The sequence below is a fragment of the Chiloscyllium plagiosum genome, unplaced genomic scaffold (genome assembly GCF_037043375.1).
Source record: "Chiloscyllium plagiosum isolate Xiang-an unplaced genomic scaffold, Cpla_swu_hap1 HiC_scaffold_42, whole genome shotgun sequence".
NCBI lineage: Eukaryota > Metazoa > Chordata > Chondrichthyes > Orectolobiformes > Hemiscylliidae > Chiloscyllium > Chiloscyllium plagiosum.
In genome coordinates, this window is record NW_028270180.1 from 7,451,093 (window position 1) to 7,473,515 (window position 22,423).

At 37.4% G+C, this 22,423-nt stretch overlaps 1 protein-coding gene across 6 annotated transcripts in view; it reads left to right on the forward strand.

Moving 5' to 3' along the window:
• scaper (S-phase cyclin A-associated protein in the ER) overlaps window positions 1–22,423 on the forward strand; it is a 316,829-nt gene that overhangs the window by 72,590 nt on the left and 221,816 nt on the right. For all 6 annotated transcript variants that reach the window (XM_087982090.1, XM_087982091.1, XM_087982088.1 and 3 more), the window contains 4 exons: window positions 847–978; window positions 3,737–3,891; window positions 9,884–10,149; window positions 13,530–13,754. In XM_087982090.1, the coding sequence (XP_087838216.1) occupies window positions 847–978; window positions 3,737–3,891; window positions 9,884–10,149; window positions 13,530–13,754 (778 nt within the window). The remainder of the gene's footprint in view (window positions 1–846; window positions 979–3,736; window positions 3,892–9,883; window positions 10,150–13,529; window positions 13,755–22,423) is intronic.

Consider the following 22,423-nt stretch of genomic DNA (forward strand, 5'->3'; position numbering starts at 1 on the left):
AATGCCGCAATTTCTTACATTGAGTTTTAAGCTAGTTGTAAGATCTAAGGAAACACACAATCGGAATATTTCTTTGCAAATTTGTACTTCTGTTGTTCATTAAGTAATGTGGTCTCTAAACAGATACAATCCAAAGTTTTCTAACAACTAATCAGTTTTTTTTATTGCACCATGGACTCTCCTAGCAAAGAAATTTGCAGACTGATTATAATTGTTGCTGTTTTCCCAGGCCTTAGGATTAGTTTAAGATTTGAATGTTATGCTGGTGTGACATCATGAGTGCAACTGCAAATGTGCAAATGGAACATACACTGTTTCTGTGCACTCCTCGTGCTTCTCCAACTCCCCCTTAAATAAATTGATACTGCTTGCTGCAGATACACTCCAGGGCAGTTAGGGATGGGCATTCAATAAAGACCAAGCCAGTGATGCCCACATCCCATGAATGAATTTTTAAAAAACACTGTTAACATGTTACACATTTTAATAATTCCATGAGTGAATAAATTTATTAGTGACTACCTTGTGATTGTGGCTTATAACTTTGAAACCTCTCACAAATGAAATATCCCTCCCAACTATACTATTTTAAACCTTTAAAATATTATCAACCTCAATCAATTTACCTCTGCCTTTTTGCTTTCAGAGGAAGGAACTCTAGTATGCAAAGTTTTCTTGGAAGTTATTATCTCTCAATTTTAGTTTCATCATTGAAATATTTTTTTGTACCTTCTCCAAAGTCTTATTTATGTAATATCTAAACTAGAACTGAGTATGATACGCTGCATGTATATATAACCTATGTACTGCATGCTTTTGAATTGTGACTTGCACTCTCTATTGTAGACCCACATCGCTGGCTTGGGAAGTGAGGAAAATGTCCCCAGGGCGACATGTTATGCCAAGTCCACCAACAGACAGAATTTGCACAACGTCAAGTGCCCGAAGGAGTTTAAACTTTGGAGCTCCTAATACGATGTAAGAATTTCTAGATTTTTCTTTATATATGTTTATGGAAATGGAATGATTACATCATTCCTATGGTCAGGTTTGTGCATACTTTGTCTTCATGTTTGAAACCAGAATCATAGTTCTTGGGGATTTAAGTACAGGTAGTTAAATTGTTTCATGGGGGCATTCAGTAGGAACTGCTGGTATGGGAAGAATGGAGGAATTATAACATTCCCATTTCATCAGACAGTTCTCAAAATGTTTCACAACGATTTAGTTTTTAATGCAATTGTTTTTATGGAGACAAACATGGCACCCAATTTGTGCATAACAAGATCCCACAAACAGCATAAAATGAATGATCAGTGAATGCATTTTTAGTGCTATTAGCTTAGAAGGGAACCTGAGCCGAAAACTGGTAGATGTCCTTCTTCTCTTTGGATAGTGCTATGGAATTTTGACACCGCTTTGAACAGATAGGCAGAGCTTTTCATTCAAGGTCTCATCCAAAAGATGACTGTTTAAATTGTGTGTTCATCTTGGTGTGGCTCTTGCACTTTCAATCTTGCAACTTTAAGGCAAGAATCCTACCAATAGAACCAAGGCTAAGTAATTTTGGTGTTCTGCATGCTGATTCTAAGTATCTTCTCTGTAAATATTGATAAATGTTACAAGTCAATGTGGGAATTAGGGACAAACCTAGTGACATTGATTCTATCAAGTTCTCCAAATATTGGTATGAAATTTTGCCCTGCCAAAATTAAATGTCATGCAATTATTTACACAGTGTAAAGCAGTCTTGAAAAAAAACAAGTCTTTTTCTCTTTGGTCTTTTCAGCTAATACCAAACAGGACTAAAATGAAGTCTGAAAAGTTAGTTGCTTGATATTTTTGTTTTGTTGTGGCAGAGAGCTGCTCTATGAAATAAATTCTGTTTTAGAGTGGAAAAATGTAGCGTTCCGTGCTGTTTCAAAGTAAATTTTTGTTTCTTTGAAACTTTTTAACGTTCAAATAATGTATCGGTTTTTTGAATGAATAAAGTTCTCAGTCTGAAGTCAGATTACATCAGAACTTATCAATTCCGAAGACTAGTTAAATTCCATTTAATTACCCAAACTTTATAATGGTTTGTTATAAAATGCCATAAATGTGACCTATTTTCCTTTATTCCGAAGTACCATACTTTGGGTTGGATTAAGTTAAATCCTAGAGGCATGCATGAGGTTAACACAGGCAGGTTGATCCTTTGTTTAATGTCACCTACTTGGAGCTCCTTTCAATTTATTAAACACGTTACTGCCTAAGAATGTTCACATCTAATTGTGGTTGAAGACTACATGAAGAGGTGGTTCAATACATGTGTTATTATGTAATGGAAATATCTCAGGAAATGATTATTAATTATCAGAGTACTGCAAATGTTGACTGGTATTGACATATACATTTACGTCAAGCTCAAATAGTAGTTTAACACTTGTCATAGAACAGCTGAAGTAAAGAAAACAATATTTAACATGTTATGGTTTATGCATTCTGCTTTACTAGGTTAATTGTTAATGAGCAATATTAGAGTCCAAAAGTACAGTTATGTTGGACATTGAGTAGGAGACGTGTAGATATCACCATTTTAAGTGCACAGATGACCTGGCACGTAGTAAATGCAGTGTTAAGTGTGTTGACATATGAAAACTCGCTTTACTTTATATGTGCTATGATAACTTGTAACTCATTCACTTATTTTTAAAGCAGAATTCATTTTAAAAGCTTCACTAGGCAATGCTCTAAGTGGTATTACCACTGGATGTTAATCCAGTGACCCAGATAATGTTCTGGAGATGTGTGTTGGAATCCTGCCAAGGTAGATTGTGAAATTTTAATTCAATAAAAATCTGGAATTAAGAATCTAACGATGACTGTGAATCTATTGTTGATTGTTGGAAAAACCCACCTCTTTCACTGAGCCCTTAAGGGAAGGAAATTGCAATCCTTACCTGGTCTGGCCTACGTGTGACACCAGATCCACAGCAATGCGGTTGACTCTTAACTGCCCTTTGCGCAATTAGGGATGGGCCTAGCCAGCAATGTCCTCATTGGGTTTAATTTAGATTCAAGTGTGAAGGATTTCTGGAATATCTTTGGCTATCAGTACTGTGAACTCTGTATTTTTTTCATGTTTCATATCACGTGAACAGCTCAGGCTGCAACAAGCAAATCCGCACGTGCAGGTATTTTAAATTTGTAAATTTGTCATTACATTGTGGCTCAAATGCTATTCACACCCTGGAGAAGGAAGAATATGGAAAAGGTAAAGGATTTGGGGCAGTACCTTTTAAAATTTATTAAAGTCACATTTCCAATGTATGACATGAAAAGTATACATATTTCCGATGAATGTAAAATAATGACTTTCATGGAAGCATCCAAACCATTTCATAGCCAATCAATAATTTAATAAGTGACCATTATAATACAGGCAAATGCAGCATCTGATCTGTGCACAACAAGATCCCACGAACAACTGTAAGATGATTTTAGTTGTGCGATAAATATTTTGTCAGAATACTGTATAGTGAGAGTTGTGGATTAGTGCAGTCACAGTCAGTGTGCCTGAGAGTGCGTATGTGTTGTATGTAATGGAAGCTTGAGGATGTTGATTTTTCAGAAATCAGGAATCATTGTGTTAAGCTGGAAGCTGTAGTATTCATATTCTTTTTATTTCCATTAGTTCTTTACTTTTTGGACCTTCTCACTGATTCAATTTAATTCTAGTTAATTTTCTATTTAGGGGTGCTCCTCCAGCTTTGGTAGCAGCTCGTCTTGCTCCAACTGGTGTCAGTTGGGCAGACAAAGTCAAAGCTAATCGGGCAAATATTGCTTCTCCAAAACATAGCCGAAACAACTGTCAAAAATCTTCACAGCGGAGCAGATTGCATCCAAATGGTAAGTCATATTTAATATATTTACAAAATTAAAAGCAGACTATGCTGATAACACTCAGGTCAGGTGGAGAGAGAAACAGAGGTAATCATCAGACCCAGTCTTAAGGAAATCATGGATCTTGGAAAGTGATAAAGGATTACATTTTGAGGTAAAAGGTAAAGTGAAGTAACTTCTGTTTCCAGTTTTAATTTTGAATTTCTCTGTAAGCCCTGCATTTAGATTTGTTGACGAAACTATTTGACAGCAGAGGAAAGAAGTAATTCACTTGCTGCTCATTTTCCAGTAGCGTACTAATTGTTAACAGCATTTCATGTCTAAATGTATAATGTTATTATTGTTTTGGTCAGTGCTGCTTATCTACAAAAGTTCTCATTGAGCAGATGGTTCAATTAGGCATTACATGTATGAATAAGAAAACTTGTGAATAAAACATCTTTTGCTTGTATGAACAGCTAGGATGTTATCATTTCTTTTAAGTGCTTCCAAACGTTGACACATTTTATGGAAGTCTTGTCCTAACTCGTAAAAGACAGGTTGGTCAATTTCCTAAAGAAAGTTGTGCTTTCGCTGCAGAATCAATTTTTTCATTCTGCAGCACTAGAAACAACTACAGAAGAATATAGGATCTGGTGACAGAGATTTAATGAGCTTGATAATTCCCCAGGGTTACTTCATAGACAATATTCAGAGGATTTTAGTTTGGAAACCTTGGTGAAATCCACATCTGTTTTAAACCTCCAGACAGACCATTCCACAATTCTTTCTGCTATATATTTGGGCATTGACGTTATTTTTACATTTGTTGCTGTTTTGATTTTTACATTTGTTGCTGTTTTGATTTTTACATTTGTTGCTGTTTTGAGAAATAAAGCATGTTCTGTGCTGTTGTACGAAAATGTCTATGTTGTGACGACGTGAGAGTGATGACATCAGAAAGAGAAGTGTTACTTCTAGCTAAGCTTGTCGGATGGTGGCTTTTGTAACCCCGAGAGACGAGAGGCATACTGGTGCAACTTCATGTTATTCTGAGCTCATAATTTCAGCTGTGGTGAGCCACCAAAGGATGGGAAGTGGGAAATTGGAGTTAGTTGCTCCTTTTGTCTATATTTGTTTGCAGCTGTGAGTACCACATTAGAACTCTTAGGAACAAGTAGTCCATTGTCCCTGCAACCACCCGTGATGTACTCTACATGGGATGCATGTGAGAAGGACATTTCTTTTGGAAGAATCTAGAAGCACTCTTCATTCAGAAACAAAAACAGAAATTGCTGGAAAAACTCAGCAGGTTTGGCAACATCTGTGGAGAGGAAAGAGTGAGGACTGTAGATGCTGGAGAGTCAGAGTTGAAAAGTGTGGTGCTGGAAAGAGCATAGCAGGTCAGGCAGCATCAGAGGAGCAGGAGAATCGATGTTTCGGGCATAAGCCCATTATCAGATATTCCTGATGAAGGACTTGTGCCCGAAATGTCGACTCTCCTGCTCCTCAGGTGCTGCCTGACCTGCTGTGCTTTTCCAGCACCACACTTTTTGACCCAGCATTTGTGGAGAAGAAAGCATGGTTAACATTTTGGGTCCAGTGACCTTTCTTCAGAACTTCAGCTGCCAGACCTGCTACATTTTTCCAGCAATTTCTGTTTTTGTTTCTGATTTACAGCATCCGCAGTTCTTTGTTCACTTTGCATTCAGGACTGTGCTTAAGTTGGTCAATTCATATTTGCAGATATTTGCTTCATTCCTGATGAAGGGCTTTTGCCTGAAACGTCAATTTTTTTTCCTGCTTCCCGGATGCTGCCTGACCTGCTGTACTTTTCCAGCACCACTCGAATCTAGAGTCTGATTTCCAGCATCTGCAGTCCTCACTTTTGCCTTTGCAGATATGAATCATGTGCTGTAATTGCTCTGAATTCTATCAATGTGTTGATCCTGATGATTCTACCAGTTTCATGAGGGCATCATGTCTGGAATCATCAAAGATGCAGTGTGCATCTATCTTTTCCTGCCTTCAACTGAGTCAAATAGGGCAGTCAGATCCAGTTTCTGTGCTTACTTATATCATCAGGAACTTGAATAAAGGAATGTGCATTGACATCACAGTAGAGAGCAAGTTGTAGAGTCTGTGCTGAATGTAGCCTAAAGCTAAAGAATGGTTAATAATATTTGTATTTTTGAAAGTATTTATGGAGAATTGAATATTTTAGTTGTTACTTGAACTTGATAAATGTTACAGAACTTTATATTTTAAAATAAATCATTAAATAGATATATGATGCAACATAGAGTTCCCCAGAATCAGTTATACATCTGTGGCACAGATATCAAAAGTCTTATTGGTCTCAGAACATACTTCATGCTGATTAGGATTAAGTCATCTTTGATGAAGCTAGCATCAAAAATACTTGGATAAAGTTCTCAAGCTTTTTTAAAATCCAATCTGGATATCTTTTGCCAGTTTCAAGAGATACTGAAAATTCTGAAAGCTATTTAAAGATTGTAGGTGGCTCAAAGGCACATGATAGCTTTGACTAAAATGACATTTTTACAACAGCTTTTCGGCAAGAAATCTGACCTTAGAACTTCAGACAATAGACACATGCGAAGCCAGTAAATGGAGGATAGTCTAACCTAAAATCCCTTTAGAAAGATTCCCCGTCTTTTTGAAAGACCAGTAAACCTTCCCATTTAGTACTGTACTGTTAGATGTGTGGAATTTTTATGGGTTTCTCTTTATATGTTTCTCGCAGAACATATCACTTTAAACCTAGCTCATTACTAATATTTCTAAAATGTTCACTAAACTTGGCCTGAATAAAGGTGAGTTCTCATATGAATGTACAGATTACAGCGCCAGCAGAAGCCTTAGGATGGTTGTTGTATTCTTTTGTAAGTCAAGTTTCACCACGCTACATGATCTTTTTGTGTTCAAGTTTGTGTGCATTCCCCTTCGCATGATGATCAGTCTCAACCTCAATAATAAAATGTAGTATCCCATTGTTTTGAAGCCCACCATTCAGTCATGGAATCAATCATAGAATCATACTGTAAAGAAGAGGCCCTTTGGCCCATTGAGTCTGAATGGCCAAAAGTACACTAATACCTGCATTAATTTCAGCACTTGGCCAGAGCCTTGAATGTAATGATGCTCCAAGTGCTCATCCAAGTACTACTTTAACATTTTAAAGAAAGTTTAGAAAGTTTCTTCCTTGTTTCTTGCAGTGAAGAATTGTGTTTTTTTTTGTTTCACAATTCTGTTTCTCCAGTGAAAACCACTGCACTCTAGCCATGTAATGTCCCAGATTTAGTTCACCTTTACTATCTGTTTCTTTCTCAGTGACCCAGTTTCAACCTCTCTCCCCTTAGCCTACATTCTCCAGCCTTCATTCTCAAGTCTTCATCTCTTTTCTCTGAACCCTCTGTTCTCGGAGCTCCAGCTTTTCTGATTCCTGAGCTCTCCAACTATTCAACCCGTCCTACCTGTGCTTGATATGATTGTGACTTGCTATGGCTGTGGATGAGTGATGTCATTGAATCTGAGGCATTAAGAGTGGCTGACAATATCACTGAGTCATGCTGGGGTTGTGGAGTGTCTGTGGGGAAGATCCCTCAATTTCAGGAAACCAGTGCCACTCAGATGGTTGAAAACTATAATTTAGAATCTTCTCACTCAAATAAGAGTGCAGAGTGATGAGTCAAATTGCCTGGAACTTGTGCTGGAGATTGGTATTTAATTCTCCAATTTCAATATCCTTTCCTCGTAAAGATTAGAATGAGAGAATAGCAAAGCTGATCAAAGGCACCTGGGGATGTTGGAGTATATGGAGAATCTGGGTAATATTGCCCTAAATTTGGTTAAACTCAGTGGAGGCTGAGAAGGACTTTTTAAAAATTCATGCTGAAGTTGCAGTTAATACCCGCAAAGTGCGTGGATAATTTCAAGAGATTTTTTAGGAATTCCAACAAAACTAGTCATATGTAAAATAGTGATTTGCACTGTAATGTATTCTTAAGGAGATGTTATAATTGGCTGCAAAACAATAAGATCATATGTTGCCATATGGTACGTACTTGGTTGATAAATTCCCTGAAACTTTTCTCTTAAGTTTATGTGGGTTCCTTTTGCTCCAAGTAAACTAATTGTTTTGGAAATGTGAACCATGAAATATTGAATGGTATGTTTGCATCAGATTTCCAATTGGAGAGGGCTGGAACCTTACTTCTTCAGTGTGGATCTTGAACCTCAAACTGCAACATTTCTTTTGAATAATTCTCTGTTTTTCTCAACGTTGGAAAAGAAACATGCCCAAACTTCAAACTTAATATAAATTCTTCCAGTTAGGTGCAACTGTTCATGAATTGATAGCTGTTTAATACGCGCACCAGATTTCGCAACAGCCCCGACAGCAGCATGCAAGACTTCTTATCCAGTAAAACTAGCCAACCTGCTTCTTGTATCTGTATTCCATCCTTCTAGCATGCTGCAGATTGAGATGTCTGCTTTAAATAATAATTCTATTCTTAGCCTTGTGAATAACTGGTCAATCCAATCTTTGGATTTTCTCTGCTGCTTGACTCACCGGAAACTTGCAAATTTGTTTTGTTGGGGTATATTCAAATGTCTGCCACCTTCTCATTTTTGTCACCTTTAAGTTGACTTGTTTCCAATTTCTGTTGTCACTCTTGGAAACACAAGAACACCTCTGGGTGATCCACACTGCATTACTACCTCTACACTGTTGCAAACCTTAAAATATTAAAGATTTATCATTTAAAAATCACACGTTTTGATATTGTGCAAATGTGTAATGCTAAGATGAGATTCATCTTCAAATTGGGTGGTCTTTGTGTGTTTACAGTATGTACTGGCGAGACTGGTAGTTCACAAACATCTGCTATGTCTACAGTTCTGCATAGCTTATGCATGACTACTGTACAAGTACATAAGGAAGCTGGGAAAGTTTTAGGCCCACCATAGCAGAGAATCTGATACTTGAGAGCAATGATCAGATTTGTGGGTAATGATGAAAATTGATATTCTTTTGTTTAACATCTGTGGTAGATGAAGCAGCTGTAGAAACAGTAGAATGTCCAATCAGAACTATAACTTCTGCTTGATGTATGTTATTTTGGAATGCTAGCAAGTTAATTCTTTTTTGACACTTCTCTCATTTAGGTGCTGTCTTTTGCCCCTGAGCATTTCTAGTCCTTTGATACCATTACATTTGCAGTATAAACCTAGAAAATTAAGGGCAAAGGTTGTGAAGCTTTACTGTTTCTGCATTGTTTTATTAGAAGTGCATGCACGTATCCCTGAATCTAAATCCTTGCAATTCTCACCATGGGAACAGCCAATCTTGATTCTTTCTCCTATCACAAAGCAAGGTCATTCAAATTTATTTCTTGTTACACAGTCAGACCTGGGATCTTCTGGTGCTGTGCTGATTTGTGCCTTTATCAATTAGACCAACAGACAATCAACAATTGATAACTAACAATGCTGAGCAAAACCATTTTTATAAATTACCCCACTTTTTCATTTGCAAACAATTATGCTGAAATTTCAGATTTGTTGCAGATTTTCAGGTTAGAAAAGTTCGAATGGCATTAAAATAAATTTACAGTTTGTTTTTTGTGTGCGTGTAGTTACTGATGTAGCTGTCAGAAATGCCTTCTCAGAAAGCTTTTGATCAATAAAATCATAGACTAGATGAGATTTGTATTTGAAATGAAATTTAATGTTTTTGAGTCTCTTTGTTTATTTTCCAGTTTTCTTTAGGTCACTTGTGTCATTGTAGCTGAGAGTGTAAGCAAGATTGAGGGACTTGAGGCCTCTGTGATGTTTTTGGAATGTGAATTATTAACTGAGCTTTATTTTGTTAATTTTGTCCATTGTACAACTGAAACTGAAAACTCCTTGCCGTTCTGCAGTACTCACTGTTTTACACAGATATCAGTTAACACTATATTTTGCCAATCTGTCTTTGTTCACTTCTCTGTAGAAAAGAAAGATACCGAAGGATGGGAAACAGTACAGCGTGGAAGAGCTACCCGATCACGTTCTGCCACAATGGCTGCAAATGCTTCTACTAAGACTTCAGACATGATGGACCTGAGTCTTAAGGATGACAGTGATAAAGAAAACGGGCTCTCAGTCTCCCAGAATAGCAAAATAGACTTTGAAAGTAGCCCTAGTTCTGAGAGCATGACAGATTCACCAGAAAAGTTAATTAACAGGAATGAAGACACCTCTATAGATGTCCTCAAGGTATGCACTAGCTACATAAACTAAATAAACTGGTAAAATCTTCCTTTTGTAATATTTAATGTTTACAATCACTTTAAAAAATGCTGTGAGACAGCTAATATACAATTTTATTAAATTGTGTTCCATTTGTAGTCATTATGAAGTCATCAAATGAAATGAGTCAAGGTTTAAAAAGTCTCTTTAAGTATAATGCAACCAACAAGACGGTATTTACTTGTACAAGTGCTTCATTCTTGAAGCATACTTGCTTTCCCTGTCAAGGCTCTGTTGCTTTCATTTCTCAGTTGTACTGTGATCATTAATTGCAATATTCAGGCTGAATTTGTAATGGCGAGTTTCCAAATTTTCATAAAGTTCCAGTAGTAACAACAGTTTTAAGTTATTTTAGGTTTATATTAACTGTTCTCTCTGATGCACTTTGTGCAGCTGATGTCATGTCCTGGTTTGCAATGTGTCATCTGCATATTGTTTGCAACTGTATTCATATCGCTCCTCTGGTAGGAGGTTTTCTTCCTCTGGTAGGAGTCGAATCTGAATATGAATTAACATTGGTTAGTTAATTAAGCAGATTAAATAAACAGTTATTGTCAAAGGAATAAATAAAAATAGGCCTTGGAGAATGAAGAATGTCTGGGCAGCCTGTGTGGTAATTAGTTAATTTGAATAAATAAGCAGTTGTGGCAAATGAAGGATCACATACAAATAATTAACTAGATGTGATGTTTTGCGATCTGTTGGAATTGAATTTAAATGAAGGAACAGAGAAATTTGGACTCAGGTTTAGGAGAGTCAGTAACAAAAACAAATAGCAGAAGGGAGCATAGATAAGTTATGAAGAACATCTTTGGAAATATAATGGGGTCCCAAAGGTGAGGGAGAAATTTAGGATCAGGCAGGGAAAAGCAAAACTATGAAGTTGAAATGCAGATTTTTATTTGGTAGTGTGATTAAAGAGAGGAGAAGCAAAAATAAGCTTTTGGATGAAGAAGCAAAGTTAAGAGCCTCAGAGGGAAAAATATGAACCTATAGCTTAGTAGACAGTTATGTAGATGAAAAGTGGGCAGAAACAAAATGCTCCAGGAGGAGAGCACTAAGGCAAGGAGACATGACTTTGGTGTAATGGAATGCACAAGGAGATACATCAGTCTAGTTTAAGTAGCATTGGCTGGTCGAAAGCTGACTGCAGAAGCATTTATCTTTCACATATTTGAGGTTGTTCATAGTTCCAACAGTGTTGTAACCCTGTAATTTGAAAAAAAAAGACCTATTTAGTGATGTAATTACACTATTATGCTTTCAGATTTCAAACAGAGCATTGACTTATTTTTAAAGACTCTATTTCACCGCCTGCCCTTTGATCGGGAATCTTCATATCCAGGTTGACACCACACACAAAAATGACCATCCAAAAAAAGTTGTTTTCTGAAAAACAACCCTTCAGGGAAGAGATTTTATCACAACTATTTGGTATCTGTAGCTTTGGTCCATTATGAGAAATGTTCTGAATACCAGGTGTCTGAATATTTTGTATAAAGATCCAGTGCCACCAGAGACAGTAAATTTATTCTGAACTTATTCCATTTTCATTTCTCAATTCATTTTGCATCCGTTCCATGCAGCAGAATTTACAGAACAGAATTGTTGACCGTGATGTGGTTACTGCTGGTTTTTGAAGAATTAGCCTACACTGATGTGAAATTCAGAATTCTGTCTGGTATTATAAATCCGTAATCTAGAAATATCAATCATTCCAAGAGTCCAGGAGACTACACATTTGTATTAAGTTGTCATTTTATGTTGGATATTATTAATGTTTAAATTCTTGGCTCTGAAAAGTTTCCCCTTCTGTAACTGAATTGCTTCAGAGGACACTTTGTTTCCAGGACTAGTGCCTGTGCTGGCACCCAACCATTAGCTACTGAATGGTTGGATGACATAATGATAGTAAAGGTATTCCACCCAGTGCTAAAATTCTGAATGTTTTGAAATTAATGATCTGAATGTACATGATGCTGACATAGTGCTCCATACCTCAACTCTGATAAAGCTTACTTTGATAAGCACAAATTTCACAATAAACAAGTCACTGTAATTTCATACTAATAATGTATGAAATGATTCAATAATGTATGTATGCTAAAGATAATAGTTGAGAAAACAGAGTTGCTTTGTACTTAATATTCTTGAAATTAATTTAACATTATTTCTAATTGTTAGGTTATAGATACAACTGAATTCATAAATATTCTCAAGTGTATAATGTTTCTTTCGACTTTGTCTTATAACACATTGTTACCTTTAATCCTCAGATTTATTGTTATGACTCGTGACTGCAGTCATATACTTAATTCATGAAATTCTGTTTCGCGAAAAGCCTGATAAATATGATACTGCAAAAAAAAGCATTCTCATTTAACTAGTTACTTTCCAGATACCACTAAAGCTGGTGTGTTTAGCCTTTCAGACAATTTGAAACATACCACAGAGCTTCAGTGCTATGTAGCAAGTTCCCATTAATTTCTGAAGTCTGACAATTGTTTTTGTATTCTAGTTGTACATTTCTGTAACAATGCTAGTACAGTCTTTAGCAAATGTTCACATTTATAAAATTCAAATCAGATAAGTAAATAGCCATACATAGTATGGTATCATCAGGATTTCCGAGGCTGGATTGCAAGAGCTTTTGATGGTGTGTGCTTTCTACGTTGCAAATTGGACATATCATTTATAGTATTTCCTTTGGAAGAATAGATCCAGCACTCCTAAGACCAGCTTGCCCAGTAATTAGCAACCCAAGCTCTAAAACATTCTCTTGAAAACCTAAATCTCTGATCATAGTTTTATCTATCCCTCTCCAAGCTCTGTTTTGGCTGCGCACCCATTTTGTTTTGATTATGCTTGATGGATTATTTTAGGCTCTTTGCAGTTCGATCTGCAATATAAGAGCAAACCTTTTGATGTGATTGACCTTCAGCCAGCCTATATCCATCTTCTTCAGCAGTTGGATAAGTCTTTGACCAAACTCTGCACCAGTGGTCAGTTGTATATTTTTACCAGGGGTTACAAATCCATCCTGCTCTGTAAATAGATTATTCCACTGTAGGGTTTCTAATTCAACTGGTTTTAAAATATGAAGTAGTTTTATTTTACATGTAAGCACTTTAGCTGCCTTCTCTTTTATAGCCTGCAACAAAATCTCCTGCTTACAAGGTGCTTCTAATCTAATCAGTATCTAGTTGGAAGCAAATACAAATTGTCTTTGTACAGCTTTAACTCTGGAGAGTTGGGCCAAGAGAGCTTTGTATTTTAATCAATAGCAGCATTTTGAATAATTGTAAAGCTATTGAAACATCTTGTTAATAAGCATTATGTTACATTAGCACACAGCAAACATGTCTGCAGATCCAGTGCAGCCTGATAATGTGCCTTTGCAAGACAAGTCTTGGCAGCAGGATACAGACTCTATTGAAAGTGAAAGAGATGTCGCCTGTCTGTCAGAAGATGTAAATGTGGAAGCAATACCTGTCATTTCTGTACAAGAACCAACTTCATCAGACACTCCAAAACTGGAACCTGACGTGGATCTCTCTGGCGATCTTTCAAATGTGAGTACCAGGAGATTAAGTGTAGAATGCTACTTGTATGGAATACCTTGCGTTCATGAAATGCACTGGTTTACAATATTCTGTATTTTAAGTAATTTCCTTCAGTGCAAAACTATGGCTTCAGAAAACACTTCTTTAATTTTTTTCCCACCACTTCACAAGATTCATGTTTATGTAGCCATGAATAAGTTTTAAAAACAGTGTGCATTCGAATAAGCAATGTACATGTAATAAAAACAGCCTGGATGAGTATGTAGTACCAGTTTCTCTTCAGATATTGAATCTTTCATCTCCTGATTCAAGAGACAGAGGTACTACCAATCAGAAGAGAGAAATGTGGGAAGAAGAATTGGGTCAGTTGTGTACCTTGGTATGTAGCTTATTGCTTGAAGTTGATGTAACCAGTGGTAGCATGTAGATGAGAAAGAGCTAGGGAAGTGGGGGGGGGATGGTGGATGACTGAGTCAAACAGATGAACAGAAACAATGTACTGAAATGTACTGAAGCCTTTTCTCATTTTATGGACTACTTTGTTGTAATACCTTTCCAAAGCTCACTATGATGTGTTCATAGAGTCATCGAGATGTACAGCATGGAAACAGACCCTTCGGTCCAACCTGTCCATGCCGACCAGATATCCCAACCCAATCTAGTCCCATCTGCCAGCACCTGGCAGATATGCCTCCAAACCCTTCCTATTCATATACTCATCCAAATGCCTCTTAAATGTTGCAATTGTACCAGCCTCTGATTCTCTAACTTGCAGCACTCTGAATTTAAACTGTGCATCATGCCATTTGTGTATTAGCTTAACACTCAACCCATACAGATTTTGCAGTGATCTTTAAAGGCCTTTGTTTATCTGGTATAATGTAAATGGGAGAGAAGGGCATATATAGATCAGCTTCCCAAAACTAAGATTAAGTATAAAACATTGATGTAAAATTGTATTTGACTAAAATTCCTTCATTAGTATAGAGAAGGAAGAAAATCAGGAATTTGATACAAATCAATGGAAAGAATGGGAGCAGGTTGTAATTTACAACAAAGAACAGGATAAATTTTACCGCCAAATGCAAATACTTTAGGAAAAGTATTCAGTTAACTAAAGTTGAAGTATAAAATAAAACCATGACACTGGTGAATTGAAGGAAAAGTCAAAGTATTCATCTACTAGATCCCCAGAAGCAAAGAGGTTAATGTGTTTTCTGTAATTTCTCATTTGAATTATATAATTGACCAATTATGTCCTTCTATACTGTAATGAAGGGGGTCTTACGATGTAGCGATAGTGTCCGTATGCCTGGGCTAAAATATTATAACATATCCAAACAAGTTGATAAAAACAATTATAAAATATATGCTTGTACATGTTGAAAATGTGTTTCACAGTGTTCAGTAATTGCTTCATGATTTGAGCTTAAAGATACACTATAGGCCCATTTATAAATTTTGAATTGCTCTTTGTACCCAGTAACCAATCAGTATAATGACTTTTGTTTTTATTTTGGGCCGTTTTCCAGTTAATTAACTCGAGAAACATTAAATGTACCTTGATTTGTAAAAGTTTCATTCTCACCCTCTGTTTTAAAATGATTACCCAAGGTCAGAATCCACAATGTCTAGAAATCACTTCTAATTTGTGAGGCGGGGATTTTAAAGCTGCATTAAATTATCTAAGGGGTCTCATGTGGTGATGTCCCACTGTTTTACTGCAAATGTCTTTTTTCACGTTTTTTGATCAAATGAGAATGTAACCCACAAGAAGCATGCAATTAGACTTTGATGTTTTTATGTGATCTGATTGGTTCGTGAACTAACAAGATCACGAAAAATTACAGAAGGACTAATTGCTGATGGTTGAAACTAATCCTTAACTCTTGTGAGTTATTTATCAACACACTTTTTTTATGCAACTTTCTTGAGAATGAAAACCCATGACAAGTTGCCAACACTTGAGTCACTTAACTTTTTCTCAAGGGAAGCAAAGAGTTTAGAGCATAATGCCTTTGTGAGAATATAAGAGAAAGAAAGACTGAAATAAAATCTTATAAAAGCATTGCAGGTTTCAGTAGAGACAGGCACAAACCCAATTGCCAGAGTGACAAATACATTTTCATTTTGAACTGATTGCACAAATGCAGGGAAAGAAGACATAGAAATCGTTGCTGAGAAATCAAGGAAGAATTCAGGGGAAAATGGTGCCATTTTAAAAAATATTTACTTGGTACTTGGCAAAATGGAAACATCTTGGCTGTTAATAGAACATTTTGTTTTCTGTTTAGTTGACAAGTATGGCTTATAATCTTGGTGGGATTCATGCAGTTTATTGCTGAACTAACATACCTTGAATTGAGCCAAGTTTTGGAGAACGAAGTCAAGTAGAAGCTGCACCTAATATAAAATTATGCTTTGAATATTGTTGTGTCATGTTTGTCCGTGATTTATATCTTATAAGATCTGTAATTGTTGGTGCTCCATGGACCTTTGGGTATATATAGGTGCTTAAGAGGATTAATGAAAGTTAAATATCAAGAATCCTGTCTCCCATATCTTCAAAGTGGAATTATTAATACTTGTGCTAAAATATGGAGGCCTGTTTTAAAATATAAAGATTAATTTCCAACTGTCACTGAAGGACAAGTCAACAAGATTGGCAGGGCTTCCTGCTGTAATTGATGCTGAAAAATCCAGTTGAGTGGGTTCAGATAAGAAACTTTGTCTTTAAATTTTCTATCAAGACATATGGTGGACTGATAGCTGCCCTAATAATACAGCATGCTTTCTCTCAAAACCCTATTTGCAGTCCTGTGGGAGTACTGCATTGTTGGAGGTGTTGGTTTTTTGGATGAAATGTCAAACCTAGATTGTCATGTATCCCCTTAACTATAAGCAAGCATTCCTGTGTCATTATTTTAAAGATGATCGGGGTTATCCCTGGTGTCTTGGTTGATATTTATCCCTATTGGTCACCAACATGCACATTTTAACTAATGCCAATATAGTCAGACATTGCATTAGTGTTCATACAAAAGACTGGCATAAGTTGTTCTTCCTTTTGGCCTTTTCACCTTATAGTTTTCATTGGGAAATTTTCTGTAAACAAGTTGTGATGAGGCCATTCTGATTAACTGCAGAAAAAACTTCTGAATTTCTGTTGGAACATGTTGAGAATATTTACCCTGTGTAATGCATCTAACTTAGTCTATGGTGAGAACATTTCAATATGTCACATTGTTAAAAGAACTAAAATAAAACGGAAGGCCGTGCATGAAAAGATCCATTGATGTATCAAAACATCATCTTTGACAGACGTTTGGCTTATGTTCTGATGGAAAATTCTGTCAAAATATATACATGATTATTTTTAATTTTTAAGAGAACTAAAATGAAGTATTGCTCCAGTTTTACCTCCCCTTGTTCTTGTGTTGCCCTCTTTCTTGGCTTCTTCCTAGTCACACTTAAACAGAATTTGACTTTTGCTTTAGGAGACAACAATTAACTGCATCTTACCACCTTTGACCCAGTGCTAAGACTGAAGTGACCTTTGGTAGGAGATTAGATCTTTTATGGTAACAATTCAACTGTGTTTAAATGAGAAATTTGTGTGAAAGTAATGGGGACACCAGCAAGATTGAAGATTGTAGGAAACGGGTTAGTGTCAATTGGAAACAACTGATCAAGCCAAGTTAGACTTTGGAAACCTGTAGATTTAAGAAGAAGGGCAGTCTGTCAGCTTTCTACTCCCTGAAGGTGCAGAGTTTGTTTCTTTTTGCTTTTGAAATGTTTACTATTTTGTGAAGGCCTAAATGTTTGCAAGCATGATGTATATGGTATCAAATTTTCCCAGACCTTTTTTTGAGTTAATTTTGAATGTTATATGGCAGCCCATGTTTCTTTAACAAGAGAGATGCTCCCTCTACTTCCCTACGTATTTGGTGGTAAAGGAACATGTCTGTCACCTCTTGGCTATTTGGTCAAAATGCCAGTTGATTAAAGGATCTAGGTCTGTGTAAACAATGTTCGCAGTTAGGGCAAACAGCACAAGGTTACTGTTGACAGCCAGAGTTCAGAGTGCAAGACAACACAAATAGACTGATCACTTTAAATCTGTGCGGAACTGGCAGTATCTTAAGGTTATAATAGTTCAATTTTATTGATGAATTAAATGTATGTGTATACAATGTTAAATTGCATAGTGACAAAGACTATTTGTGTTGCAAGTTTAAAAACATGATGATTAACACCCAACCTGTGATTAGACAATGAAAGAAAGGTTATACACATTAAAATTTACCATGTTCTGCCCATCCAGTTTTCAGTTCTTTCTCCCCATGTCTCCCAAAGATGCTGGTATACACAAGGTTCTGGTCCCACAGGAAACAGTATCTCACTTAATGTCACTTCTTATTTGGGCTGAACCAATGAGAAATGTATCAGACAATTGAACTTCATTCTTGTTCACATTGATGTGTGGCAACATTGGTCATAGAGCAACAGTTGAAATAGTGGCCTTGGTTAATTTTTCTGTCTTGAGACTTCTCCCTGAACTGCCTCCAAACCAGCGACATTGAAATTAAATTGACAAGAGCTTCAATTTTTTTTTCACTTGTATGAAGAGACTTTAAGGAAGCCTGATCACACAAGCCCCATCATCAAATTTAAAAGTATTTCACTTTGTCCAGTGAAAGTAGGTACCTATAAAATAATACAAGTAGCTCTTAAATTTGTTTTTGCTATCACATCACTAGAAATCAGAAAAGGGTGCTTTCTAATTTGAAAGGACTGCAATTATTGTCAATGCGACCATTAGGTGACTGAACATGCGCAGAAACACAATGACAGAATGCCAGCAACCGGGATTAAGGATGGCACTGCCCATATAATTATACTGCAGAACAGAGTCAAAGCCCTAGCATCAGCTTACTAATATCAACTTACAGTAAAATAAAATGGAGTGTCCCCAGTGAGAGCTAGAGGCAGTCAGCAATGTCTGGGAGAACTAGAGACAACAGTGTCGAAAAGAACAAGCAAAAGGAGCATCCAGAGGCAGTCAGCAACATCGAGAATATATTTAAACAGAAGTAAATTGAATTCAATATAATAATTTAAGTGGCTAACTAGAACACATGGCGGCTGCCAAGTTAGGTGATGTGTCATAGCTACAGATTGTAGTAGCTCCTGGATGCCAGTTTTATCGAAGGTGAACATTTCTGTGATAAATATTTGACCTTCAGGAAGACTCAGCTCATTTGAGCTAGATGCTGAACTACAAACAGTGCATCAAGAAGGGGAAACCTTACCTGAATTCTTTGTACCACAAGATGATCATACCTCTAACCACAGGGTCTTCTGATTAGATCAGTATTCAAGGACAGAAGAGTGACTGCAAAGGAGACCGAGAGGCCAGGAAGGCAGGAGCCTCTGCTTCTGCAGTTGTCCAACAAGTTGAGGTTCTTTCAGCTTGATTGAATGGAAGTGGAGGGCTGCAGGGTGGATAGACTAAATGACCGTTGCACTGTGGTACAGGAAGTCATTAAAGGGTGAGAAAAAATGAACATTTTAGGTAATGGAAATAGTATAATCAGTCAAATTGACATTGTTCTTCGCAGCAAAGAGCGCGAATGCACATAGCTGTGTCGCCTACCCAGTGCCAAGATCACTTCTACTCTCTAGTTCGGCTCTTTATTTTGTCCATGTTTGATCCAAGATTGTAATGAGGTCAAGTGCTCACTAGCCCTGACAAAGCCTAAGCTCAGTAGCAGTGAGCAGGTTATTGCTAAGCAAATGTTTTTGATAGTACCTTTGATGATCTCTTCCATGTATTTTTATTGACAGTTAAGAGTAGACTTGGGGGGGATTATTGGCCAGGTTGGATTTGGCCTTTTTTTGTGTGTGTGCATGACATAACTGAACACTTTTACACATTATACAGTGTTTTAGCTGTACATGCACAGCTCGGCTAGGGTGTAGCAAGTTCAGGCGCATATACCTTCAGTATTACTGACAAAATGTTGTCAGAGCCCATATCTTTTTCAGTATCCAGTGCCTTCAGCCATTTCTTGATGCCACATGGAATGAATTGAATTGGCTTATTTGTGATTTGGGGACCCTTGGTAAGAAACCAAAATTAATTATCCAGTCGAACCATCAGGCTGAAGATGTTGCAAATACTTCAGCCTCGTCTTTTACATTGATGTGCTTGGCCGCCCCATCATTGAGATGGGGATATTTGCGGGGAGCCGCCTTCTCCAATCAGTTGTTTAGCTGTCCACTATCATTCATGACAGGATCTAGCATGACTGCATAGCTTGGATCTGATCCATTGGTTGTGGAAGAAAGTGAGTACTGCAGATGCTGGAGGTCAGAGTTGAAAGTGTGGTGCTGGAAAAGCACAGCAGGTCAGGCAGTGTCCGAGGAGTAGGAGAGCTGATGTTTTGGGCTTGAACCCTTCATCAGGAATTCCTGATGGAGGGCCCATGCTGGAAACTTCGACTCTCCTGCTCCTTGAATGCTGCCTGACCTACTGTGCTTTTCCAGCACCCTACATTCGACTCATTAGTTGTGTAATTGCTTAGCCCCATCTGTCTCTCGCTGTTTATGCTATTCGACATGCAAATAGTGCTGTATTGTAGCTTCACCGGGTTGACTCTCACCTTTAGGCATTCCTGGTGAGGGATGGCTTGATTGAAGTGTACGAGATCATGAATAACCTTGACAAGATGGATGTGGAAAGTATGTTTAGTCTTGTAGATCAGTCCAGAACTAGGGGACCACGTATAAAAATGAAGATCTCCCTTTTAGGGCAGAGCTGAGAATTTTTTTCTCTGAGGATTGTTTGACTTTGGTACTCCACCTCAGAAGGTTGGGTTATTTTAATTTATGTATTCACTCATGAGATGTGGATACTGCTAGCTAGTCAGCATTCAAATATTTTTAAGACAGAGCTGGTTGACTTTCTTGTTAGGCAGGGGAATTAAGGGCTATTGATGGTAGATGGGAATGTAGAATTTGAAATACAAACAGACTAGCCATCGGCTTATTGAATGGAAAAGTAGACTTCTGGGGTTCCTATTTTGTATGTTCATATGCAACTTGCATGCCCTCTTACATTCTTTGAGCCAGGGTTTCAACCCTCTCTTGATGGTCTAAAGATGGAGTGGGGAATATGTCAGGCCATGTGTTTCAGTTTAATTCTACTGCTACTGATGGCCCACAATGCTTCATGGATGCCCAGTCTTAAGTCGCTAGATTGGTTTGAGATCTGTTTCACTTAGTGTGCCACACAGCATGATGGATATGAAAAATGCAGTGGTTATTTCTGCCAATGCTGTCTTGTGACTGCAGCAAGCAGATTAATAAGGGTGAGGTTGAGTCTTGTTCCCTCTTATTGGTTCTTTCTCTTCAACTTGACCAAGCATAGTCTAGCATCTGGGCAGTGGGAGAGTGGTAATAGGGTTAGGTACGTGGTAATCTGCAGGTAGTTACCTTGCCCATCTTTAATTGATACCATGAGACTTCATGGGGCCCAGATTTAATGTTAATCATTCCCAGGGAACTCCTTCCCAAATGTGTACTGCTGTTACACTACTCTGCTGGTTCTGTCCTGCCAGTAGGACAGGATATAGCCAGGGATGGAGACGGTTTTGTGTGGTACGTTGTCACGCTGATGGACTTATACCTTTGTACTCTGTGAGACATCGCTTGCAATTTTAACCTTAGTCCTGTGATGTTGATTCCTGAAGAAGGGCTTATGCCCGAAACGTCGATTCTCCTGTTCCCTGGATGCTGCCTGACCTGCTGCGCTTTTCCAGCAACACATTTTCAGCTCTGATCTCCAGCATCTGCAGACCTCACTTTCTCCTGTGATGTTGGTAAGGTGAACTTTACAAGATAGATATTGCTGAGTTTGACATTGTTGTTATTGAACCACTTACCTGTAAAATGACATTTCTGGACAATTTTTGACACCTTTTTTTGCCATCCACCCTAATCTTCCATTATGAGGTTCAATGTCAAATTCAGCTTTATAACACTCCTGCAGAATTCTTTCAATTATTTAGTTGAGATCAAGTTATATAAATAATTGTGCATTCTGCACTTTGTGATGTTGATCAGTTTATAGTTGCTAAATAAGAATTCAAAGGTTTGGGTTAGAGTTATTGAAAGGAATGCTGCAATGTGCATTCTAGCTCTGTGTTGGTTTCAGTAATAATCTGAGACTAATTCCCTTTTAATATTCTTTATAAAGCTATCCTAAGCTGTCGTACTGAACCATTGACTCATTGTCCCACACTTTTTTGTGCTGACCTAATTAGGGGAGTAGTTCAGGGTGACCCATTTGCCTTCATATGGTCAACAACTAGCCACAGGTCCTGCTACTGATCCGTATCTGATGTTCGTGCATGGGAATTGTGAAAGGAGGATGAAGCTGGGCTATGGTGCTTCCTCCACCAGAATTCCCCGTGTTTTAGTTTACACACAGTAAAGCCGCTTAATGGGGTGATGTTGAGCTGCAGGTATTGTGGAAACATTCCAGCCCCATGATGCAAAACTGAATTTAGCAACTCATGATTAATCATTTTAAGTAACTTTACAGAAGCGGTGGGAATAGAATTACAAAAAATACAGTCCTGTAAAGTATAACCTTTTATGACTAGGTAGATTGG